Source organism: Chinchilla lanigera, unplaced genomic scaffold (assembly GCF_000276665.1).
Source record: "Chinchilla lanigera isolate Chin_1 unplaced genomic scaffold, ChiLan1.0 scaffold00051, whole genome shotgun sequence".
In the NCBI taxonomy this organism is placed as follows: domain Eukaryota; kingdom Metazoa; phylum Chordata; class Mammalia; order Rodentia; family Chinchillidae; genus Chinchilla; species Chinchilla lanigera.
Genome location: NW_004955452.1, coordinates 2420325 through 2439283, shown reverse-complemented (window position 1 = coordinate 2439283; position 18959 = coordinate 2420325). Strand labels below are relative to the sequence as shown.

The 18959-nt window shown below is 58.2% G+C and overlaps 1 protein-coding gene across 3 annotated transcripts in view; it reads right to left on the bottom strand.

Moving 5' to 3' along the window:
- Positions 1 to 209: 209 nt before the first annotated feature.
- The window catches only part of LOC102007080, a 44637-nt gene continuing 25887 nt past the window's right edge, over positions 210 to 18959 (bottom strand). Inside the window, exons 1-4 of one of the 3 annotated variants that reach the window (XR_001236123.1) lie at positions 5463 to 5524; positions 5057 to 5262; positions 2973 to 3219; positions 210 to 572 (exon numbers count right to left, since the gene is read on the bottom strand). Coding sequence is in view for 2 of the 3 variants with exons in the window: in XM_005394736.2 (XP_005394793.1) it covers positions 3079 to 3219 (141 nt within the window). In the remaining variant the exon portion in view is untranslated. Of the gene's footprint in view, positions 573 to 1507; positions 1653 to 2972; positions 3220 to 5056; positions 5263 to 5462; positions 5525 to 18959 lie in introns of those variants that run through there. The other 2 variants (XM_005394736.2, XM_005394737.2) reach the window with 2 other exon arrangements.

Below are 18959 nucleotides of genomic sequence, written 5' to 3'. Positions count from 1 at the left end.
GCCTGAGTCCAGCCGGGCGAAGTCCAGGAGGGCTGAGCCCCACCGTGGGAGTGTACCTGGCCCGAGGCTGCCCTGTGGCGTCACCTGTGCACATTAATGAAAACTTCACAGCGCAGAGCAGAGCCGGGCCAGACCAGGAAATTGCAAAGTTGAGGGCGCCTTACCTCAGCCCCACTGCACACTCTCTGCTTTTATAGCTCCACGTGTAATAACATAAAAGCATAATTTATTAAAGTATCACTTTAAGTGGGGATGGCAGGAGGGGGTCCATGCCTGGGGGGCGCTGTGAGTGCCACACTAAGATGCCAAGGGAGGGGGAGGGCAGAGTCTCTGTGCTCACCGCCTGCAGTCATAGCACAGCTGTTGGAGGCCTAGCAAAGTGTCCAGGACCGACGAGAAGCTGCAAAGGGCCACAGAGCCTAGAGCTGGACCGCCTGGGCTTGAACCTCGGCTGTGTGACCTCAGATGGGTCAGCTGCCTTCTCTGAGCTGCAGTTTCCTGTCCGTGCATGGGAGGAATTGCCGAGAGATTCTGAGTCCCTTTGCGCGGTTTTCCTCCTAGGCCTGTTCCCCCTGAGTGAAAGAGAGTTTTGGGAACTGAGCCGCGTCAGGAAATGGCCCGATCGCCTCATTAACCACGAAGGGGTATTTACACTGGGAGAAACAAATATTTATCTCTGGAGGAGAAGGAGAAGTCTTTGGAACCCCAGTTTGGCTCAGCCCCACTTGGCAGGAGGGGAGAAGGGGCTGGGAGGAAGGGAGCAGATCCGGAGAGAACAGGGCCAGGGCCGGGAGTCAGGCAGGCCTGGGTTCAAATCCCAGCTCTGCCACTACCCAGTGATGGATCCTCCTGCCCTTGGACCTCTGTATTCTGCAGTCACAGTGCCAAAAGGCCCCCCAGTTCTCAAGCGGATGGGAGATTCAGTGGGTGACACATGCCTGACACAGGGGAGCTGATTATTATGGACTCTGCCCACACCTTGCACACTCTTGAGATCCCTCGCAGAAGGCAAACATGAAAACAGGGCCAGGGAGAAAGCTCTCTGTGGTGATCAGCAATACTCCAAGAGCTGGCAGTGGTGGGGAGCCATGCCATGGCACAACATAGAGTGATCAATATGTAGGCACCAAGTGGCGGCACACCCGGCAGCCCTCCCTGACCTCAGTCCACCCACTGACCACAGAGAAACATAGCACCAGGATGTAAAATTCAGAACCCAAACTTAGGAGCCTGAGTCCAACCAAGAGGTCCTGGGGTGTTTCTTGCATGGAGTCTGTGCTGAAATGGGAGGATTTCTTTCTTGGTTTTTGTTTGTTTGTTTGTTTGTTTTTTGAGACAGGGTCTCGCTATGTAGTTCAGGCTGGCCTTGAACTCACTTTGTAGCCTAGGCTGGCCTTGAACTCACAGCGATTCTCCTGCCTCAGCCTCTGAAGGCTGGGATTGCAGGTGTGTGCCGCCACACCTGGCTGAAATGGGAGGATTTCTGAACCCAACCAGTCCTTTTCACCTGCTGTTATCACCCTGGTCCAGGCCCCATGATCCTGGCTGGAGCATTTTGGTGGCATCCTGACTGGCCCCCTTCTTCAACCCTTGCGCATTACCATCTCTTCAGAAAAGCCAGCATGTTTGTACCTGCCATCACCACAGAAACCCTAGGAAATAGCCAGAAAGCATGAGAGGAGGTGGTCAGATGCGGGAAGAACTTCCTGATTGCATGAAAGAGGCATCCTTATCATGTTCTCCCTCTGGAAAGCTGCCAAGCAGCCAGGCTTCAGCTGCTGCAAGGCCTGGGCATAGGGTGGGCCCAGGAGCCCTAGAAAGCTGCAGACCCCAGAACGTGGATGAGCTCCTGGTGTGACCAGTCCAGCCTGGTCAGACAGCAGCGAACCCCTGCTTGAAGCCCGAGGGGCTGAGCAAGTCCCCCACCCTCAGCCAGATCTTATTTGTTTAGCGCCATGGCTGCTGGGCTTGGTGTTTGTTGAAATGACTCTGGGACTCTCCTCCCACTGAGAACTTGAAAGTGGCATTCCTGACCCAGCTAACAGCAGGGCAGGAGCCACAGGGGAGCTTGAAGGGAGAGGCAGCTGGGGACAGGCTGGAGAGATGCTCAGGGCCCCAGCAGGAAGCAGACACAAAGGAGGTAACGGGAAAGGGACTTCCCAGGGTATGGATAGGAAGCCAATAACAGACCGGGAGACAGGGCTGCGCCCAGGGACCAGCAAGGGTGGGGAGCTATTAGCACCCTGAAGCCTTAAGGGAGAAGGGAAGGAGCAGCCCCGAGAACCCAGAGGGGGGCTCTGCAAGAGCTGCAGAAGGACCAAGGTGGCCCCTGGAGACAGCCCAGAGGGAACTGGAGGTGCACACTGTGTGAGCCCTATGGCATCCTCAGCCAGAGCACCCTGGTGACGGTCATTAGGACCCAGCGCCAGAACAGGTAGGGACAGGGCAGTGTCTGGAGGGGCAAGCGGATCTCACAGGCCCTCAGGACTGTCCTTCCATGGGTAAAATGTGAGTGGGGCCTCCCAGGGACTTAACACTTGTTCCTTAGCCTTGACCTAACGCGTCCCACAGACGCCGGCAGCACGTGGTCCTGCTCCCTGGGGGAGGAAGCACGGGGATGCCAAGCTCTGCCCTTGCACAGATAAAAAGCCCGGGCCACTGAGGGACTAGACCCTGAACTCTCCCAGCCTCTGCTCAGCCTGGGCCTCCATGGGGCTCCCCTGGGGAAACCTGTTCCCCACAGTCTACACCAGTCACACCTCCTCAGCAATAACAGCTTGTACCGAACACTCAGGACGGGCCAGGGACAGCAAAGCTCATCACTTAAGGTCACTCAGGGAGTCAGACCTGGGTTCAGCCCTTCCAAGCTGTGAGCTCAAGAGGTGACCGCCTCCCTGGGCCACCAGGATGGAGCGAGGGCCCGAGCGCTGATCCCCAGGGTGCCCAAGGCTGACTGCGGTGGTGGCACTCACCTGTCCGCCTGGCCGTGGTTCATTCAGGGCAGACCAGGCACCAGGCAAGGCTCCCAGCCGTGCTCTCCGCCCAGCGCCAGCTTCTTCTCTCTGGTCCAGGGTTCTGCTAGCTGCAGGAAGCCTCCCAGGTGGAAACGTCCATCCTGGCGCGATTCCCAGCGCTGGACACCAGCCAGGCGAGGCTTTTACTCATGAGTGCTGAGCGATGCTCTAAGGTTGTCCCCGTTGTCATCCCTGGATAGGGAGTCTGCAGACCAAAGAGGTTAAGTGGCGCACCAGAGGGCAGCGTGGGAACCCAGGCAGCCAGGCTCTGCCTCTGCCCGGCCCTGCCCGCCTCCCCTTGGACAAAAGGATGCCCCTCACAGGCACGGCTGGGCCAGGAAAAAGGACAGAGGCTGGCATTACCTCGGCTCGGCCACCCCACCTCACCCCACCAGCCCCTGGAGCACTGGCCTCCTTGGTGGTCCTAGGTCCCGGAAGCCCCTCATCTCCCACAGAAGCCAGGTTGTCCTGAAAGCCAAGGCTGCACCCGCCCACCCGGCCTGCTCAGAGCGAGGCAAGCTTCCCCTCAGGCCCTCCTCACGCGGCCCCAGGACCCCGCACGGTCCTCTGCTTTTCTAGAAGCGGCACAGGACAGGTGCGTTCCGCCCACCCCCTTGGCAGGTCCTGGCCTGGGGTTTGTCCCCCGTACTGCCCAGCGACTGTCACTCCAGTGGGAACCCTGGCCCCAATCAGGTCCAGCTAATTTGTTCAAATACTCCCTCGCTGCCCCTGAGCTTCAGCTTCCCCACTTGCACACGGACGGGTGTGAGCAACACACACGCACGCACGCACGCATGCACACCTATGCCAGCCTCTCAGCAGGACGCTGAGCTTCTCCAGGGTTGGATTACCAACATGTCATCAGAGGGAGGGAGGGAGGCGGGGCAGGGGAAGGAGCTGTGAATTCCATACACCGCGCCTGTCCCCGAAAGGCCTGGACTAAATGCCGTGGTGTGTCTGTGCACACCTGCCTCTGGGCAGGGTGTAGGGTGGGAGTGGAGGTACAGCCAGGAGGAGACCCCCAAAACTAGAACGCCAAAAGACACCAAGGAATCATGCAGACATGTACTCCTTCTCACAGATAGGACTGCACGGTCAGGTATTCACAAGGCCACACACCCAAACTCACATATGTCCTACACATGTATGCAATGTTCTATGTTAGTCCCTCAACAAACGTCCATGGAGCGAGTCTGCTGTGTTGGTATCACTCTCCTCCCACTCTCCTGTGAAACTCAGCCCTGTGCAATTGTGCACCCTCTGGCACTCACATACACTTTCAGCCAACCCACAGTTCACACCCCGACACTTACACCGCAGGATCCTTCCAAGCCCCCAGCAACTGGTTCACATGAAAGCCAAAGCCAAAAATGGGGATGGAAATCAGTGGCACAGCATGCCAGGGAGCTAATTAATAAAAACATGATGATATTTTTCTGGGTTTGGTCATGTTTGTGGTATTTGTCAGCTTAGAATTGTGTAATTTGTTGTGGTTTCCTTTCTTTCTTTTTTCTCTTTCATTCTTTCTCTCTTTCTTTTTTTTTTTTTTTTTTTTTTCTTTTTGAGACAGGATCTCAATATGTAGTACAGACTGGCCTTGAACTCACTATGTCGCCCAGGCTGGCCTTGAACTTGCAGCAATCCTCCTGCCTCAGCCTCCTGAATTCTGGGATTACAGGTAAAGCACAGTATTTGCCATTTTGTTCTTTTTCACAAAGAGGGTCTTCAAAATTGAACACATTTCACCCTCACCAAACCCAAGTCATCCCTGCAACACCCAGGCATTCACTGTGACCCACTTCTTGCTCACTCATGTTACTGCACATGCATTCCTGTCCCCACAGATTCTTGTCAGCCAGAGACAGCGTCACACACGCCCCCTCCCGCCCCGCTGCACGGAGGCAGCCCCGGCCCCTGGCTGCAGGTCCCGTTTGAGCTGTGGCTGCAGGCACCTGCCCTGCACAGTGCGTCCAGCACTTGAGAAACACGATCGCTCATCACGCACCCTCCTGTTTCAGTCCCGCCCCTCCAGCACCACAGACCTGCACACCCACTGCCGCCCCAGCAGCAGGTGACCACCAAACCCGTGGAACCTTCTGGAATTTCCCTGGAGACTTCCTCATTGCCCCAGGGTGGCCAGTGTTGAGAAGAGGATATGAAAATTGGAATTGCACAGCCTTCCTGGATTCCAATCCCGACTCTGCTCATGGGTAAGTGAGCGTACCTCCTTGAGCCTCAGTTTCCCCATCTGTAAAGTGGGAGAGATAATCTTTTCCTCACAGGCACAGGGGGGGCCTAATTGAGCAAACACAGGCAAAGCACAGAGCAAGAAGCCAGCTTACAGGAGCAGTCACCACTGCAGGGAGGAGGAGAGGAGCCTGTCTCCTCGCGGGCCCCTCCTCCAGCCCCCGGCTGGCCCCCCTCCCCAAAGCCTGAGCCACGTCTCACCCTCTCGGCCACCCGAGTGCTGGGATCACCAGCGCACCTGCTTCCAAGGGCTCTAATTTCCTGTAAGTGTGAGAATTCAGGTCAGACACAGCCTGAGGCCCGCAGCCCCCTCCCGGCGGAAACCCATAAATAACCCAGCTCAGTCAGCCTGGCCTGGGCACGAGACTCTCTCTCCTTAGCCACCCCATCATGGGCCACGGCACTACCCTGCCAGACGGGCATGGCGGCTTACACTTATACATAGGGAAAGTGAGGCTGAAGAGAGGAATCCTGGTTTGAGACTCTGACCTGTGAAGTAGACAGAATGTCCTTTAAGACATGCCCTTCCTCCAGGCATGGTAGCACACAGCTGTAATCCCAGCACACTGGGAGGCTGAGGCAGGAGGATCACAAGTTTGAGCTGAGACTGGGCAGCTTAGTGACTTAGTGAGACGCTGTCTCAAAATTTTAAAAACAGATAAGAAGAGGGAGACGTAGCTCAGTGTGAAAGCCTTGGGTTCAATCCCCACCATACCACCATCAAAAAAAAATCTCTCCCACTCCTCCACCGACCCAAAGAAGTGACCTTCCAGCTGTGCCCAAATGTTCCATGACTTTAGCCCACAATTGTCCCCTACTTAGTGCAGGGGTCAGCTGACACGTCCTGTAGGCCCAGCTGAAAAACTTTAGAGTCCAAGGGTCAGAGAGTCTCTGCTGCAGGTACCAGACCGGACTCCTCTAATGTGGCCATAGACAAGGCACAAACGGCGGGGTGGGTGCCAGAGACACCTTTCTACAAAACCAGACACAGTCTGCTTTGGCTTGAAGCTCTCAGCCTCTGGGTATCACTGCAAAGTACTGAGTCCAGGACCCCGGAGCTCGCAAGGCCCTACGAGGAGAGCTCTCTGCTCAGCACTGGTTAGAGGTCCACCCTGAGAGCCAGTGACAAGACGTGGCCTGGCAGTGGCGTTTTCTGTGGACTGCTTGTCTAGCGCTTTTCTCGGCACTGTGGGTCCGTCTTCCAAGCACAAGAGAAGTGGCCTCCCGCGCGCCCCTTCCAGAGTCCCTTCTTTGCATGACTGGTAGCAAACCAGGTCCTTGACTGTCTCCTGCCTGGGGCTGCAGGCTCTAAAACCATCCTCTTGGCGTGTCAGGTGTCCGGCCCAGGGACTGCCACAGCGAGTGACAGGGAGACTCTGAGCCCCTCTCCTGCCCGACACCTGGGGGCACTGAGCCAGGTTCCCGCTCAAGGACTGGGGTGCTTCTCAACATCCTGTGGGGTAGGGAGACCCGTGACGTCCCCGGCCACTGCCCTCTAAACGTCAGTAGCACAGCAGGGCACACGCACACTGCCAGCTGTGACAACCAAAGGTGTTTCAGACGATGCCAAATATCCATGGCGAGGCAAGTCACCAGGGCAAGGGCTCCCCCCAGGACAGAGCGCCCCTCCAGCGAGAGTCCCCTCTCGCGGTTTGGCCCTCCCCGGCCCTGTGCTGCAGCTCCTGCAGGAGGGAGGGGACCAAGAAGAGGAATGTGACCACAGCTGCAGGGTCCAAAAGCGCTGAGGAGACACGAAGACGTTTCCCTGTGAGTCAAAGCCCAGGAATGTGTCGCCCAGTGTGGCCAGGAGCCAGCGCCCCCCACACGCCACCCCGTCCACCCCCAGGGCATCCGCCTTTTATTAGAACAGAGAAGGAGGCAGGTGCCAGGTCTCGGAGAGCCCATGAGGGACCCAATAAAGTCCGAGGAGGGGGCCTTGGGGTGGGATGCATCCCTGAGGAGGAGGCCCCTGCTCAGGTCTCCCAAGGAGGAACGGAGGGGTCCTTGCTATGTCAGTTTAGCTAGGCCACCTCAACCTGGTCACCTCGGCTCTCCCGAATTCCTTTTTTAAAAATTATTTTAAATCTTGATTTGATCGTGGTTTTGTAGGGGAGCTTTTGATCTAATTTTTGCTGGTGACAAAGCCCCATACAAGCACCCCAAGCTTGAAATACATCAGGCAAAGCTACTCTGCCTGGTTCTCTCCCACCCATGTCTGATCCTCAGCATGAATGATTGCCTGAGTCTCACGGGCCTCAGTTTCCACATCTGTAAAGTGGATTGCTCATGCACAGGGTCTGGGGGGGATTTAAGAATATGTAGGTACTCTAAGGTTTCTTGTTCCACCCTCTTCCTCTCCCTCTTCCACTCCTTTTGCCATTTAGAGGGAAATACTGCAAGCCCAGCCTCAATACCACCTCCCTCCCTCTCATCCTCAGGGCTCTGCCTGCACTTCCTGTGGTTCCCCAAGCCCACCCAGGCGCCCGGCCTCAGGGCTCCAGGCTGGTCCTGTTCCCACAGGCTCCCGCCGGAAGCCTGTCGGAGGACGCATTCCCCAGAAATCCAGCACGAATGGGCAGCACAGCTCCGAGGGTCCGTGCCTCCACTGGGACACTATCCCTGTGCCAAGAGCCGGACCAGGCGCCTTGCAAACACTGGGTCCTCTGAGCCCCACAGCACAGCAGTGAGGCAGAAACTACTCTCCCCAACTTCCAGATGCGGAAACTGAGGTTCAGAGGTGGGGGGAGGGAGCTTGCTCATACTTCATTCACTTTCCACAGAGCCAGGAGCCTCCCCAGATGGCTGAAGAGTTCACGTTAGATTTTCCACAATGACGCCAGGAGGTCACACATACCACACACACACACACACACACACACCCATGAATAAGGTGGCCCCGAGACATTCCGGGGCTCACAGGTGGCCAGCATCACCTCGCATTGCCTGAGGAGAGGCCAGTCTTCCCCAAGCCTCCGGGCCTGGAATGGCACCTTCACCCCTTCTTCTGCCCTGGGATCTGGTTGCTCATTGACTCATAAATGGTGGGGGGCTTCCTTTTTAAAGACTCTGGGAGCACCGGCCTGGCTTCCTTGGAAGGTGCCTCCCTGGGGAGCCGCTCCTCCTCCCCCCGCAAGCCCCGAGTCCTTCCCCCATGTCCTGTTTCTACCCTGTGGCCGCTGGACTTGCGCAGTACATCCGCCCTTCGTCCCAGGTAACTCGGAGGCAGGAGAGGGCCGAGCCACGCGTCCGGGGTGTGGGGTGGGCTGCACGGCACAGGATGTGTTTCTCCGCAGCCAGGCCACGGCAAGGAGGGCAGCACCTGCCTGGGAATCTGTATGAGCTATTGGAGCCCAGCTGCCCTCAGGCTCCCAGGACAAACTCACCTTGCACTCTGAGCTCCGGCACGGCCAGCAGCAGCCCCGCGGCAGCCAGGCAGGGTCTGACTTCTCCACAGTGTCTGCGGGGCTGTGGACAGGCTCCCTTGGGGCCTATTGGTGCCCGTCGTGACTGCCGCTGATTCTCCCGGACCCAGCCGACTGCCCACCCTCTCTCCGGACTCTGAGGGGTCCCACTGCCACGGGCTGTGCTCCAGGGCAACGCACCTGCCAGACCACCAAAGTGACGGTAACGAGCTCACTGCCGTCTCTGAAGGGGTTTACTCAGGGTCCTCTAAATGAGAAATCTTCCACGCATCTTAGAATGTCTGCACCATGCCCTCTGTCCCTAAAACCTTGGAGAAGAAGGATGTTTTTCTTCTTCCCTTTTGGCCAAGATAACGAAAACCCAGAGCTAGGTAAGACCTGAGTGTCTGCACATGATAAAAGGAGGAAACCAAGGCCCAGAGAAGGAGAGTGATTTGCCCAAGGTCACACAGCATGAGGGTGGCAGGGCTGAGGCGAGGATCCCAGTGTGAGGTTTTTCTGTCCATGCCTGTGGCTCAGCAGCCTCCAGCCCCTGGAGCAAGAAAGACTTCCTCTGAGATCCTAGTGTGCCCTCCAAGCCTGCCCGCCCAGTGCCAGGAGAACTTCCCAGCCCACGCCCCCCAGCCCTCCGGAACGACCCACGCACCAGGGCCTGTGTCCCAAACCACAGCCAGGGCAGCAGGCACCTCTTCCGCAGTCAAGGTGCCTGGGCCTCCAGTGCCACCCCCAAAATAGCCCAGGTCTCTAGCTCTCATATCGGGTTGCAGCCTTGCTGTCCAGATGGGGCGCCCCGTAGGAGGCAGCGCCTCCCCCTCACTGCCCCTCCTGCACCCCCTCACACGTCAGCACTTGGGCTGAGCCTTAAATCACAACCTCCCTCTGGAGGACACAGCCTTTCTGGAGACTTGGGGACAGGGCATCTGGGCCAGGTGCCTGGTGCTGGGGACAGCTCAGGAAGTGATTATTATGAACAGAAAAAATGCTGGGAGGGTCCCAGATTGAAGAGTGCTTCAGGGTTCCACCATGGAGCTGCTGTGTGACCCTAGGAGAGTCACTTGCCTGTTCTGAACCTCAGTTTCCCTGTCTGTAAAATGGGGGAAGTGCTCTGGCCCATCCAAGGGGTGAGACGTAGAAGCTAACAGACCAAAGTCCCCTCCTCCAGGAGTTCCCACTCCTGGGCTCAACAAGTGCTGGTCCTGGGGTCGGGTTCTAGCCTTTGTGCCCATGGTCCATGTACCGCTTGCCAGGGCTACTGGGACAGTGCCACTGCATTTAGACTGGAGATTGAGCACCCACCTCCCCCACATTAGAGGGTGGGGAGATAGAGAGGGAATCCTCAGAGTCATACACTTCCCCTGGGCTCCAGCAGCAGAGTTGAGATTTCTGCTGCAAGCAGCCCCCACCCTGCCCCACCTCAGTCCCATAGCCCCTAGGACTCAGAAACACCTGGGTCCCTCAGTTAGGGCCCACAGAGGCCGGGGAGCAGGAGCTGGCTGCCCAGGAGCACTGCACCCAGCCTGGGGCGCCCCTGCATCACAGGACTGGGGCTCTGTGACACCAGAGCCTGCGGTAGGTGAGAGCTGCGGGGTCTCGCAGTGAGGGCTCCTTCCTAGTAGGGGCGGCTCCAGGGCCCTGGGAGCCGCTCACACACAGCCCCAGACCTTCAGGGTCAGCCCCGCAGGGAGCCCTCGCAGCCCTGAGAAGGTGCAGTGGGGACGCGGAGCCCGGGAGCTCGGTCCTGCGGGGGCTGCTCACCCGGAAGCCTAAGCTGGCTGCCTGCATCCCAACATTATGTTTTCTTTTGAGGGGAAGAAAGTTGTACTTTGTTGTGGTGGTGATTATAGGAGTTGATTATTTAACCTCTTCTTCGTCTGACAATCTCCTTTTGCTTTTTCAAAACACAAGATAACAAAGGCCTAGTGGTGCGAGCTGCCTGCAGGCCAGTTGGTCCTCTTTCCGCGCTGCTGCTGGCCCCTGGGCCGTCTCCCTCTACACTTCCTCCTGACCCGCAGCCTCTCCCTGCCTCCTGGGTGAGTCTTTCCTTCTACACAGCAGATGAATTCCTAAAAAGAGCCACTGTGCACCAGGCCGGGCGGGCTCGCTGCAAAGCTGCCTTCCTGGAAGCCAGGAGGACAAATGCAGGCCGGAGCGGAGTCCATGTGCTCACTGGCCGATGTGCCCAAGCCCCTAGGCACGCTCTGTCGCCGAGCGGGTACTCAGTGAGTGTGTGCTGAGTGAATGAATCAGTCAATGAGTGGGATGAAGAACCCAGAATTCAGAAGCAGTCTTGGGAGAGGTGGGGGCTGAATTTGAGGTTCCCATGAACCACCCCAAGGAGGGGGCGCCAGCAGTGGAGATGTCACGGTCCAGCGCAGCAAGCAAAGGAACAGGGAGTCCTGTCTGTTCCACTCGGACTCAGCCGCACCCCTGACACTAAACTGTCACCTCCCGTGTGTGTCCCCGTGCCTGCCCTCGCAGGGGGATGGTGAGCACAGCCCTGGCCTCCTCGCCCCGCCAGCCCAGACTGGCCAGCCCTACCGCCCTCCCTCTCCTAAGCCGATGGGACAAAAGCTGCCCTTGTGGGAGCCGGGACCATTATAATTAAAAAGGAAACATAATAAAGCCTGCTCTGAAGCCAAATCCCCATCCCCAGAGCGACGCCCGGCCCGCCCCTGACTGCCCACCGAGGACACATGGCCCCTTTGTGTGCCCCGTGCAAGGGCCACTCCCGTCCCGCCCCGCCCTGCCGCTCTCCTCTCTCCCTGCCTTCCCCGTACCCTGATGGCCCCAGCATCCCAGCGCAGACCCTGGCCTCCTCTGCTCACAGAGAGGAAACTGAGGCCCAGGAGGCAGGGCCTGCACCCAGGCACACGACTCCCAACCACGGCTCCCACGGCCAGCATCTGGCCACCAAGTGTCCTCTCTCCTGGCCCTGGGCCTCAGAGCAGGGTCGCAGAAGGAGAAAGGACAGCGGGGATTGTAGAGCCCCGCTCACATCGCTGACAGCAACCCCAGAGACAAGACACTGAGCCCGGAGAGCTTGACGGAGCTGGGAAGACACCGCAGGGCAGAGGCAGACCTGTGACAACGCTCTGGGCCTCCTGGCTCCCAAGCCCAGCCTCTGTGGCTCCAGGAGGGGCCCAAAGGCAAGCCAGGCTCCAGGCCTGGACATCGGACCTGAGGCTGTGGGAGCTGACACCTGAGAGGGTTGGAGAACTCCCAGGGGCTTCCCAGACAGCAGGAAGGACGGGCCTTGCCCACAGGAGGGCAGGGCTGAACTGAGCTTCCGGGAGCCCATTGCCCGGGCCTCCCATTGTCCCCCTGCACCTCCAGAGCAGGGCCATCCCTCAAGGTCCAGAACAGCATCCTCTCCACCCGGGCCAGCCCGGCCCAGCCAGAGTCAGAGCCACCTCCTCGCAGGGTTCTCCCCATCCATCGTCCCTGAGCCCTCGGCTCGGGCTAAACGGGGACAGCGCCTCGCCCCTCTCAGGGGTCCTGCTGCTGAGCCCCTCGTCTCACCGCCACCTACACGCGCTCTGTGCTTGGGCAGTCAGGTGACCGTGCAGCGTCTCAGAGAAGGCTCAGGGGGCACCAGGAGGCTTCAAGGGACAAGAAGCAGGTCCCCTCCTGAACAGGGCAGTGCTGGGCCAGGGATGGGGATATCTGGGCTCCTGTGTGCAAGTAAGGGGACCTCCGGTGGGGCCCGCTGGACCAGGGCGTGGCCGGGAGAGCAGAGGCAGCACTGCGTCATTGTTTACTCACAGTAACCTGTCACCAGGTGGAGTCTGTCCTCCAAGAGCTGTGCCCCAAAGCTGCCTCACCGTTTCACCTGCCTCCCCTTTGGGTAAAACTCTCCCCTCACTCCCATTTTATAGATAGGGAAACTGCCCAAGGTCCCATGGCCCTAAGTGGTGGAGCTCGGATTCCAGGCCAGGTCGGTCTGGCCCACGACTCCTCCAGCAGGGACAGAGGATGCTCCCACCCAGCAGTCCCACCCAGCACGGGCACATCGGTCCTGCCCTTCTCTGCAGCTATCAGTGGGGCAGAGAGGCACGAGTCCCCACTCACCCCACTCACACCAGCCGAGGCCAAGGACCCCCAACAGTGCGTGCTGCGTAAGAGCGAGTGTGAGCTTGTGCGTGTGCACGTGTGAGCATGGACAAGGGTCCCCTCCATGGTCCGCCATCTCTACTTCTCCCCATGGGCCAGCTGCCTTGTCCAGAAGGACTGAGCGGGGGTCGCCCCCGGGCACCCAGGGCAGGGGCAGCCAGGTGGGGGCAGCAGAGCCCCCATGCACTCCTGCACCCCAGGAGCCAGCCGGGGCGGGCAGGGATTAGGCAGATAATGCCTCTTGTCAGAACAAGGGATTGTTGCAAAGGGAACACAGGAGTGGGGGGCTGAGGGACAGTTTGGATTTCTCCTGGGGTGAAAACTGAGCCCCCCGGGGAGGAGGTCCCCCTCCTGCCAGGCCCTAATCCCCGTCCTTCTCACCAAAACCCCCAAGAAGAGGCTGCTCACCGGCGGCAGATTCCTGCGATTCATTAATTCAGGATTTGCAGCGGGGACAGCCCAGCGTCCCTCCCTGCGGGCGCAACCTGAGCGGGGCAGGTGGGCGCTGCTGGTAGGGGACACTTGGGAACAACGGGAAAAGAAGGCAGCTGCGGAGCCTCCTGCTTTTCTGGTTCAGCGGGGGTTTCCTGGGCCAGGAGACCAAGAGAGGTGCCTGAGGCTGCTGGGTGCCCTGGGCCAGCTCCAGGCTGGTTCTGGCAGTGGAGAGAGCAGAGTCACCCCCAGTTTTGCCTCTCTCCAGGGATCTTTCTGTTTTACCAGTTTTTAAATTACTAAGTTGTTTCCCTTTTCCAATGAGGTGTCATCTACACACGGTAAAATGCCCAGATCTTAACTGTACAGTTGGATGGGTTTCACTAACGCTAGAGGGACCCGGGTAGCACCATGATCAAGACACAGAATATTCTTGCTGCCCCAAGAAGTTTCCCTCCTGCCCTTCTCCTGCCAACTCCCACCCCCAGGGCAGCCACAGATCTGCCTCCTGCCCCATGGATCTGTTTTGTCTGTGCTACAGCTCCTGGTCTCAGAATCCGATGGTCAGGCCTGTCCTCTGCGCTCAGGATAACATCTGCAGGAGCACCATGTGGGTGTGGGAGACCCAGGTGTCTGCGGGGGACAGAATCCAGTGAAGTTTGCAAGCCCTCAGGTCCTCTCAGGATTCTGGTCTCCTACACTTTCAGTCCTTCAGATTCACCTGGATCTTTCAAATCCTCGATCCACTCCCCGGCTTTCACCTCCCGTCCCATGTCAGCCCCTCCTCCCGCCCGCCGCAGCCACCTCTGACCCCGCCTCCCACTGCTGCTCGTCCAACCCCTCCCCTGGCCACTCTAGCTCCGTTCCAGAGCAGCTTTCTGAAGGCACAAGTCACTCTGCTAGGATCCCCAGTGCCTCCTCATTGTCCACAGAAGGTTCGAGCCTTAAAAGCATTCTGGGCCCTGGAGGATGGAACCCCCCTCCACCCTGAACCTAGTCTCACTCACTCTGAGCTCCACAGGATACTCTAGACAAACCCACTTCGTCCCGTGTCCTTCTTCCTCTTCCCCAGGCCTCTGCTCATGCCATTTCCTCCGCCAGAGCACAGGAGCTGTCTAGATCCAGTTCCCTCCCAGGAACATTCCCTCCCCACCCAGGCTGGGTCGGGTTCCGCTCCAGCCCTGCCGGCCATAACTAGGTCTCCATTCTCTGTATCACCCCTGCCTTAATGCGCACCTCCCTCACCCTGGCTTCCAGCCTCCAGGACGGTGTCTTGTTCAGATCTGGATTCCGGGGCTCGAGCCAGGGTTGGCACATAATAAATCTGCACAAGGTCCTGCCACCACACCACCCGGACCCTCCTGGGCCCTGGCCTGGCACGCGCCTGGGCACAGAGGAATTGGATGGGGCTGGATTGAATCAGCAGTGTGGCACCGGGGCAGAACAGAGAGCCAAGGTAGTGGCACGGACAGGAAGGAAGGGGGTTCACATCAGGTTCCCCAAGGACTGGGTACGTCTGGTTTCAAATCTAGTTTAGCAGTTGCGTGTTTGGCAAAGCTACCCAACGACCTGAGCCTCAGTTTCCCTGTCTATAAGGTGTTTGTGTAAAAAATACCCACCTCACTTGCGCTGTACTTGCTTTAGGACCCTTAGGTGTTCCGTGCGTATGAGCCCCGCACTGTGTTGCGTCAGCCCGCCAATCTTCAAAGCCTCTACCTTGGCTGTCAGTGGCGAGCGGACAGGAAGAAGGAGAGGGTGGTATCCAGAGGCACTGGATGGGAACTACAGGGCGGTCCCTCCCCCGCTGAGGCTGGCCACCTCCTGCCCGCAGCGTCCAGAGTCCCAGCCTCAGAGATGGAGCCCCTGTCTATCCACCCGCCCACCCACCCTGGCCTTTCTGCTCCCCACATAATGGAGAGGTCATGGGCCAACATGATCGGGTCAGGCAGAAGGAAGTGGGAAGCAGATACGCCATGAACTTCACAGCGGCCCTTCTCACTGACCACTGAAACCGCCGTCACCAGACAAGCCGGTACATAGAAGGTGTTCGGTCCATATAACGGTCCACAATTCAACCATAAAAAGGAAAGTTCTGCCACACTCTGCAGCAGGGATGAGCCCTGAAACAGGACAGAGTGGTGAAGATAGGCACACAGGCCATACAGTATGTAACTCCATGTACATACAACGTCCAGAACAGGCAACTCAAAAGCCGGGCGTGGTGGCGCACGCCTGTAATACCAGCACTCGGGAGGCTGAGGCAGGAGGACCACTGTGAGTTCAAGACCAGCCTGGAATACAAAGTGAGCTCAAGGCCAGTCTGAACTGCATAGCAAGACCCTGTCTCAAAAAGACAAAAACAAACAAACAAACAATAACAACAAAAAAAAACACAGAACAGGCAACTTACACAGATGGAAAGAAAACTTTAGTAAGGCCGGGGGTGCAGCTCAGTGACAGCTAAAGGACCTGGGATCTCTTCTTTTCAGTGATGAAAGCATTCTAGGATTGCGGGGCTGGCGCGAGTACCTGTGAATGTACTAAAAGCCATCAAACTGCACCCTTTAAACAGGTGAAACATCCAGTGCGTGAATTATAAATTACCGTTCAGTCAAGGTATACAAAAGCACAGCAAGCGGGGGAGTGGGGAAGAGGGGGCTGCAGGAAAGCCGCAGCATCCACAGTCTCTCCTGGTAGAATCCTAGATGTGGGATTCACAGCTTCCTAAGTCTCCCAGCAGCCCTGCTGGGAGGGCTGCCTGCACACCCATTTTACAGAGGGGCGGGCTGAGGTGCAGAACCTGCCGACTGAGAAAAAGCAGCTAGGAATCCGGGCTTTGAAATCAGACAGCAGCCTGGCCCAGGCCTGCCTGCCAAACCCCACTTCGAGGCTTCCCTGACACTCCAGGAACACGAGACCAGTGTCCCCACCTGCCAGCGGTTGCCCTCCGGTAGGCTGTGGGGTAGAGGCACCCACCCCAGACAGGTCTGCACAGGTGTGAGCATCCCCGCCTTGCACCCATAGCACTGCCTGGCCCTGCATCCCGGGCCAGGGCCACACCCCACCCCAGGAGAGCCTGGGCGGCTGGGAACACCTGCTCACCGGGCTGGCTGGAGTCACCCTGTGCCTGAGGCCATACCCCTGGGGGTGGCAACTGGAGCAGGGATTGCCAGGTGTGAGAGAGGATGCAGAGGGGATGTGGCTGCAGAGGGGATGCAGCTGTGTGCAGGGTGTGCACTGGTGTGCTCTGGTATGTGAGCACTGGGTTTCCATGTGCCGCAAAGGATATAGGTGCGGAACGGTGACGAGGAAGGGCTGCAGGCTTGGTGAGCCTGTGTCTGGTGTGTCCTGTGTGTGGGTGGCACCTGTGGGTGGGGTGTGGGTTTGCAGTGCAGAGCATGCTGGGACCAAGGCTTCACTGCACCGCCTCAGCTCGGGAGCCACAGCGGACCCAGATGAGTGTGCATGCAAGTGGTGTAAGTGTGACCACAGGTGTGCAGCAAGGGGGCACACTCAATGTCCTCTGCTCCTCCCCAAGTGGCTGTCACCCTTCAGACCTGCCCAATCACCTCCTGCATTTGTGTTTCTCCCTGTACTTGGGCTGTGACCATTCAGAGTTCAGATTCCACTCCCTGGCTTCCTCTTACAAACTGAGAAGGCTGGAAGAGAAAATCCTCTGAGCCTTAGTTTCCACATCTGTGCAATGGGAACAGACTAGCTCCCACCAAATGAGCTGCTATGGGACACCAACAGGAGGGAAAGGCCAGAAGCAGGAGAGGAATTCAGCAGCAAATGAGTGTGTGCATAAATGAATGCCGAAGAGGGCTGGTCAGGAGCCCTCCCTCTGTCCTGGTCCTGCCTGGCCAGTCCCCACCAGCCAAGGCCCCAGAGAGTTCTGAGCTCCAGCCCTCGCCCAGTCTTGGCAGCTTGATGAGGTGGGAGACATCTGGGTGTCAGGCCCCACCCTCCTGGGCGGGCAAGGGCAGGCCTGGGGAAGCCGGCACTCCCAGGGAGGCGACGCCCCAGAACTCCAGGTGCTCTGCCTGCCGGGGACAGGTGCAGAGGGAGGATGGGTGTGGGCTTCTTAACGACATGTATTCATTCAGCAAACCCCTTCTAGGCACTAACTCCGTGCCAAGGCCTAGGCCAGGCACTGGGGCTGCCAAAACCAACAGTCCCACCCCTGCCCTTGGGGGCTCTGGCAGAGATGGCTTCAACCCAGTGCAGTTTGTGCAGGCGATCCAGGAGCTCCGAGAAGGCTGGGCGGCCCAGGGAGGCTTGCTGCAGGAGAGCGCACAGAGCTACCACGGGCCAAGGGCACAGCTCAGACAGAGGCCTGGAGCCCCCTGTGCTGGGTGAGGAACGACAGCAAGAGATGGAGCTGCAGAGGGCTTCAGCACAGCGGCAGGTTTGACACATCAGCCTGAGTCCCAGCCGTGAAATCAGACACCGTTAATGACCGTCACTCTCATGCTATCTTGACACAGGCCTGAAGACCCCAAGTTGCTTTCATATCCAAGAGCTTCCACGGTTCTTGTCACAGCCCTACCATTGAAGGGGGATAAAAAAATCCCCCCAACCCCTTTTTACCTTGGCCCCTAGGAAACTCAAAGGCTAAACTGAGCATTTACTTGCTGTGACAAAGACATTCCAGAAGACTCTGCTTTCAACACCCTCTCTTAGTATCCCTCCTTTCTCTTTCAGGTTTGGATTATTTCCCTGGAAATCTCGGGGGGTAGGGGTACAGAAGGGGCAAACCAATGGCCACCAAGTGGCATATTTTGCTGGGATGAAGGAAAAACATGTGTTTACCAGGTGCATGTATGAGCATTCATGTGAGCCTGTGTGCAGAGGAGTCTGCCCGGAAGCAACACACGTGTGGTTGGGGTCTGTGTGTGCATTCACTTGAGACTTGTGACCTCAGACATGTGCATTGGTATTTGAGGGGACCTGTCCAGAGCCGTGTGCAGGTCTATACACCTGTGCCTGGTCTACGGCCAGGAGGGTCGCAGCACCATCCCCACCCCACCCAGACTCCCAGCTCTGAGTTCTTGCCTACCATCAGCAACAACGGGCTCCGTTCTAATCTCTGCCTGGCACGCTGCCAACTCCAAAGGCGCCCAACGTCCAAAGAGGAGAAGATATCTGCCCCAGACCCCCTAGAAAGGCCAGGATCTGGGTCTCTCAAGCTTAGCCTCCCCAAGGCTGGCACTCTTCACCTATCGGACTAGTCCTTTCCCGCTGTGTGACCAGGAGCACGTCACTGACCCTCTCTGAGCCTCCGTTCTGCCCTGACTTCCATACCCACACACAGCACCGCTTGCAAGCCTAGAGAAGAGGTTAGTTCCACGCTTGTCAATTTTAAACGATGAAGATTCCCCTCCTATTCCTCCTCAGAAGGAACCCACTTTGAGACCAGTGGCTATGAGAGAGAAGTCTGTGACCCAGGGCTGAAAGAGGCTCAGGCAAGGGCTTTTCTCTGCACCTCCGTTAAAAAATCTGCAAGATGGAAAGGAGTCTGCTCTCCCCCGCGTGTGCAGTCCCTCTGAGGTCAGCACAGGGACCTCATTCGCTCCTCCCGACGCCCTGCAGGGAGCTGCACAGGGCTGCCTCACAGGCGAACCCCAGGCCACAGCTGCCGGCCGGGTGGGTGAGCTCCTGGCCGGATTCCGAACCTCCACCCACCACTCCTCTCGGACCGGGCCTGCTGCTGCACACAGTAGGGCTCTGTTGG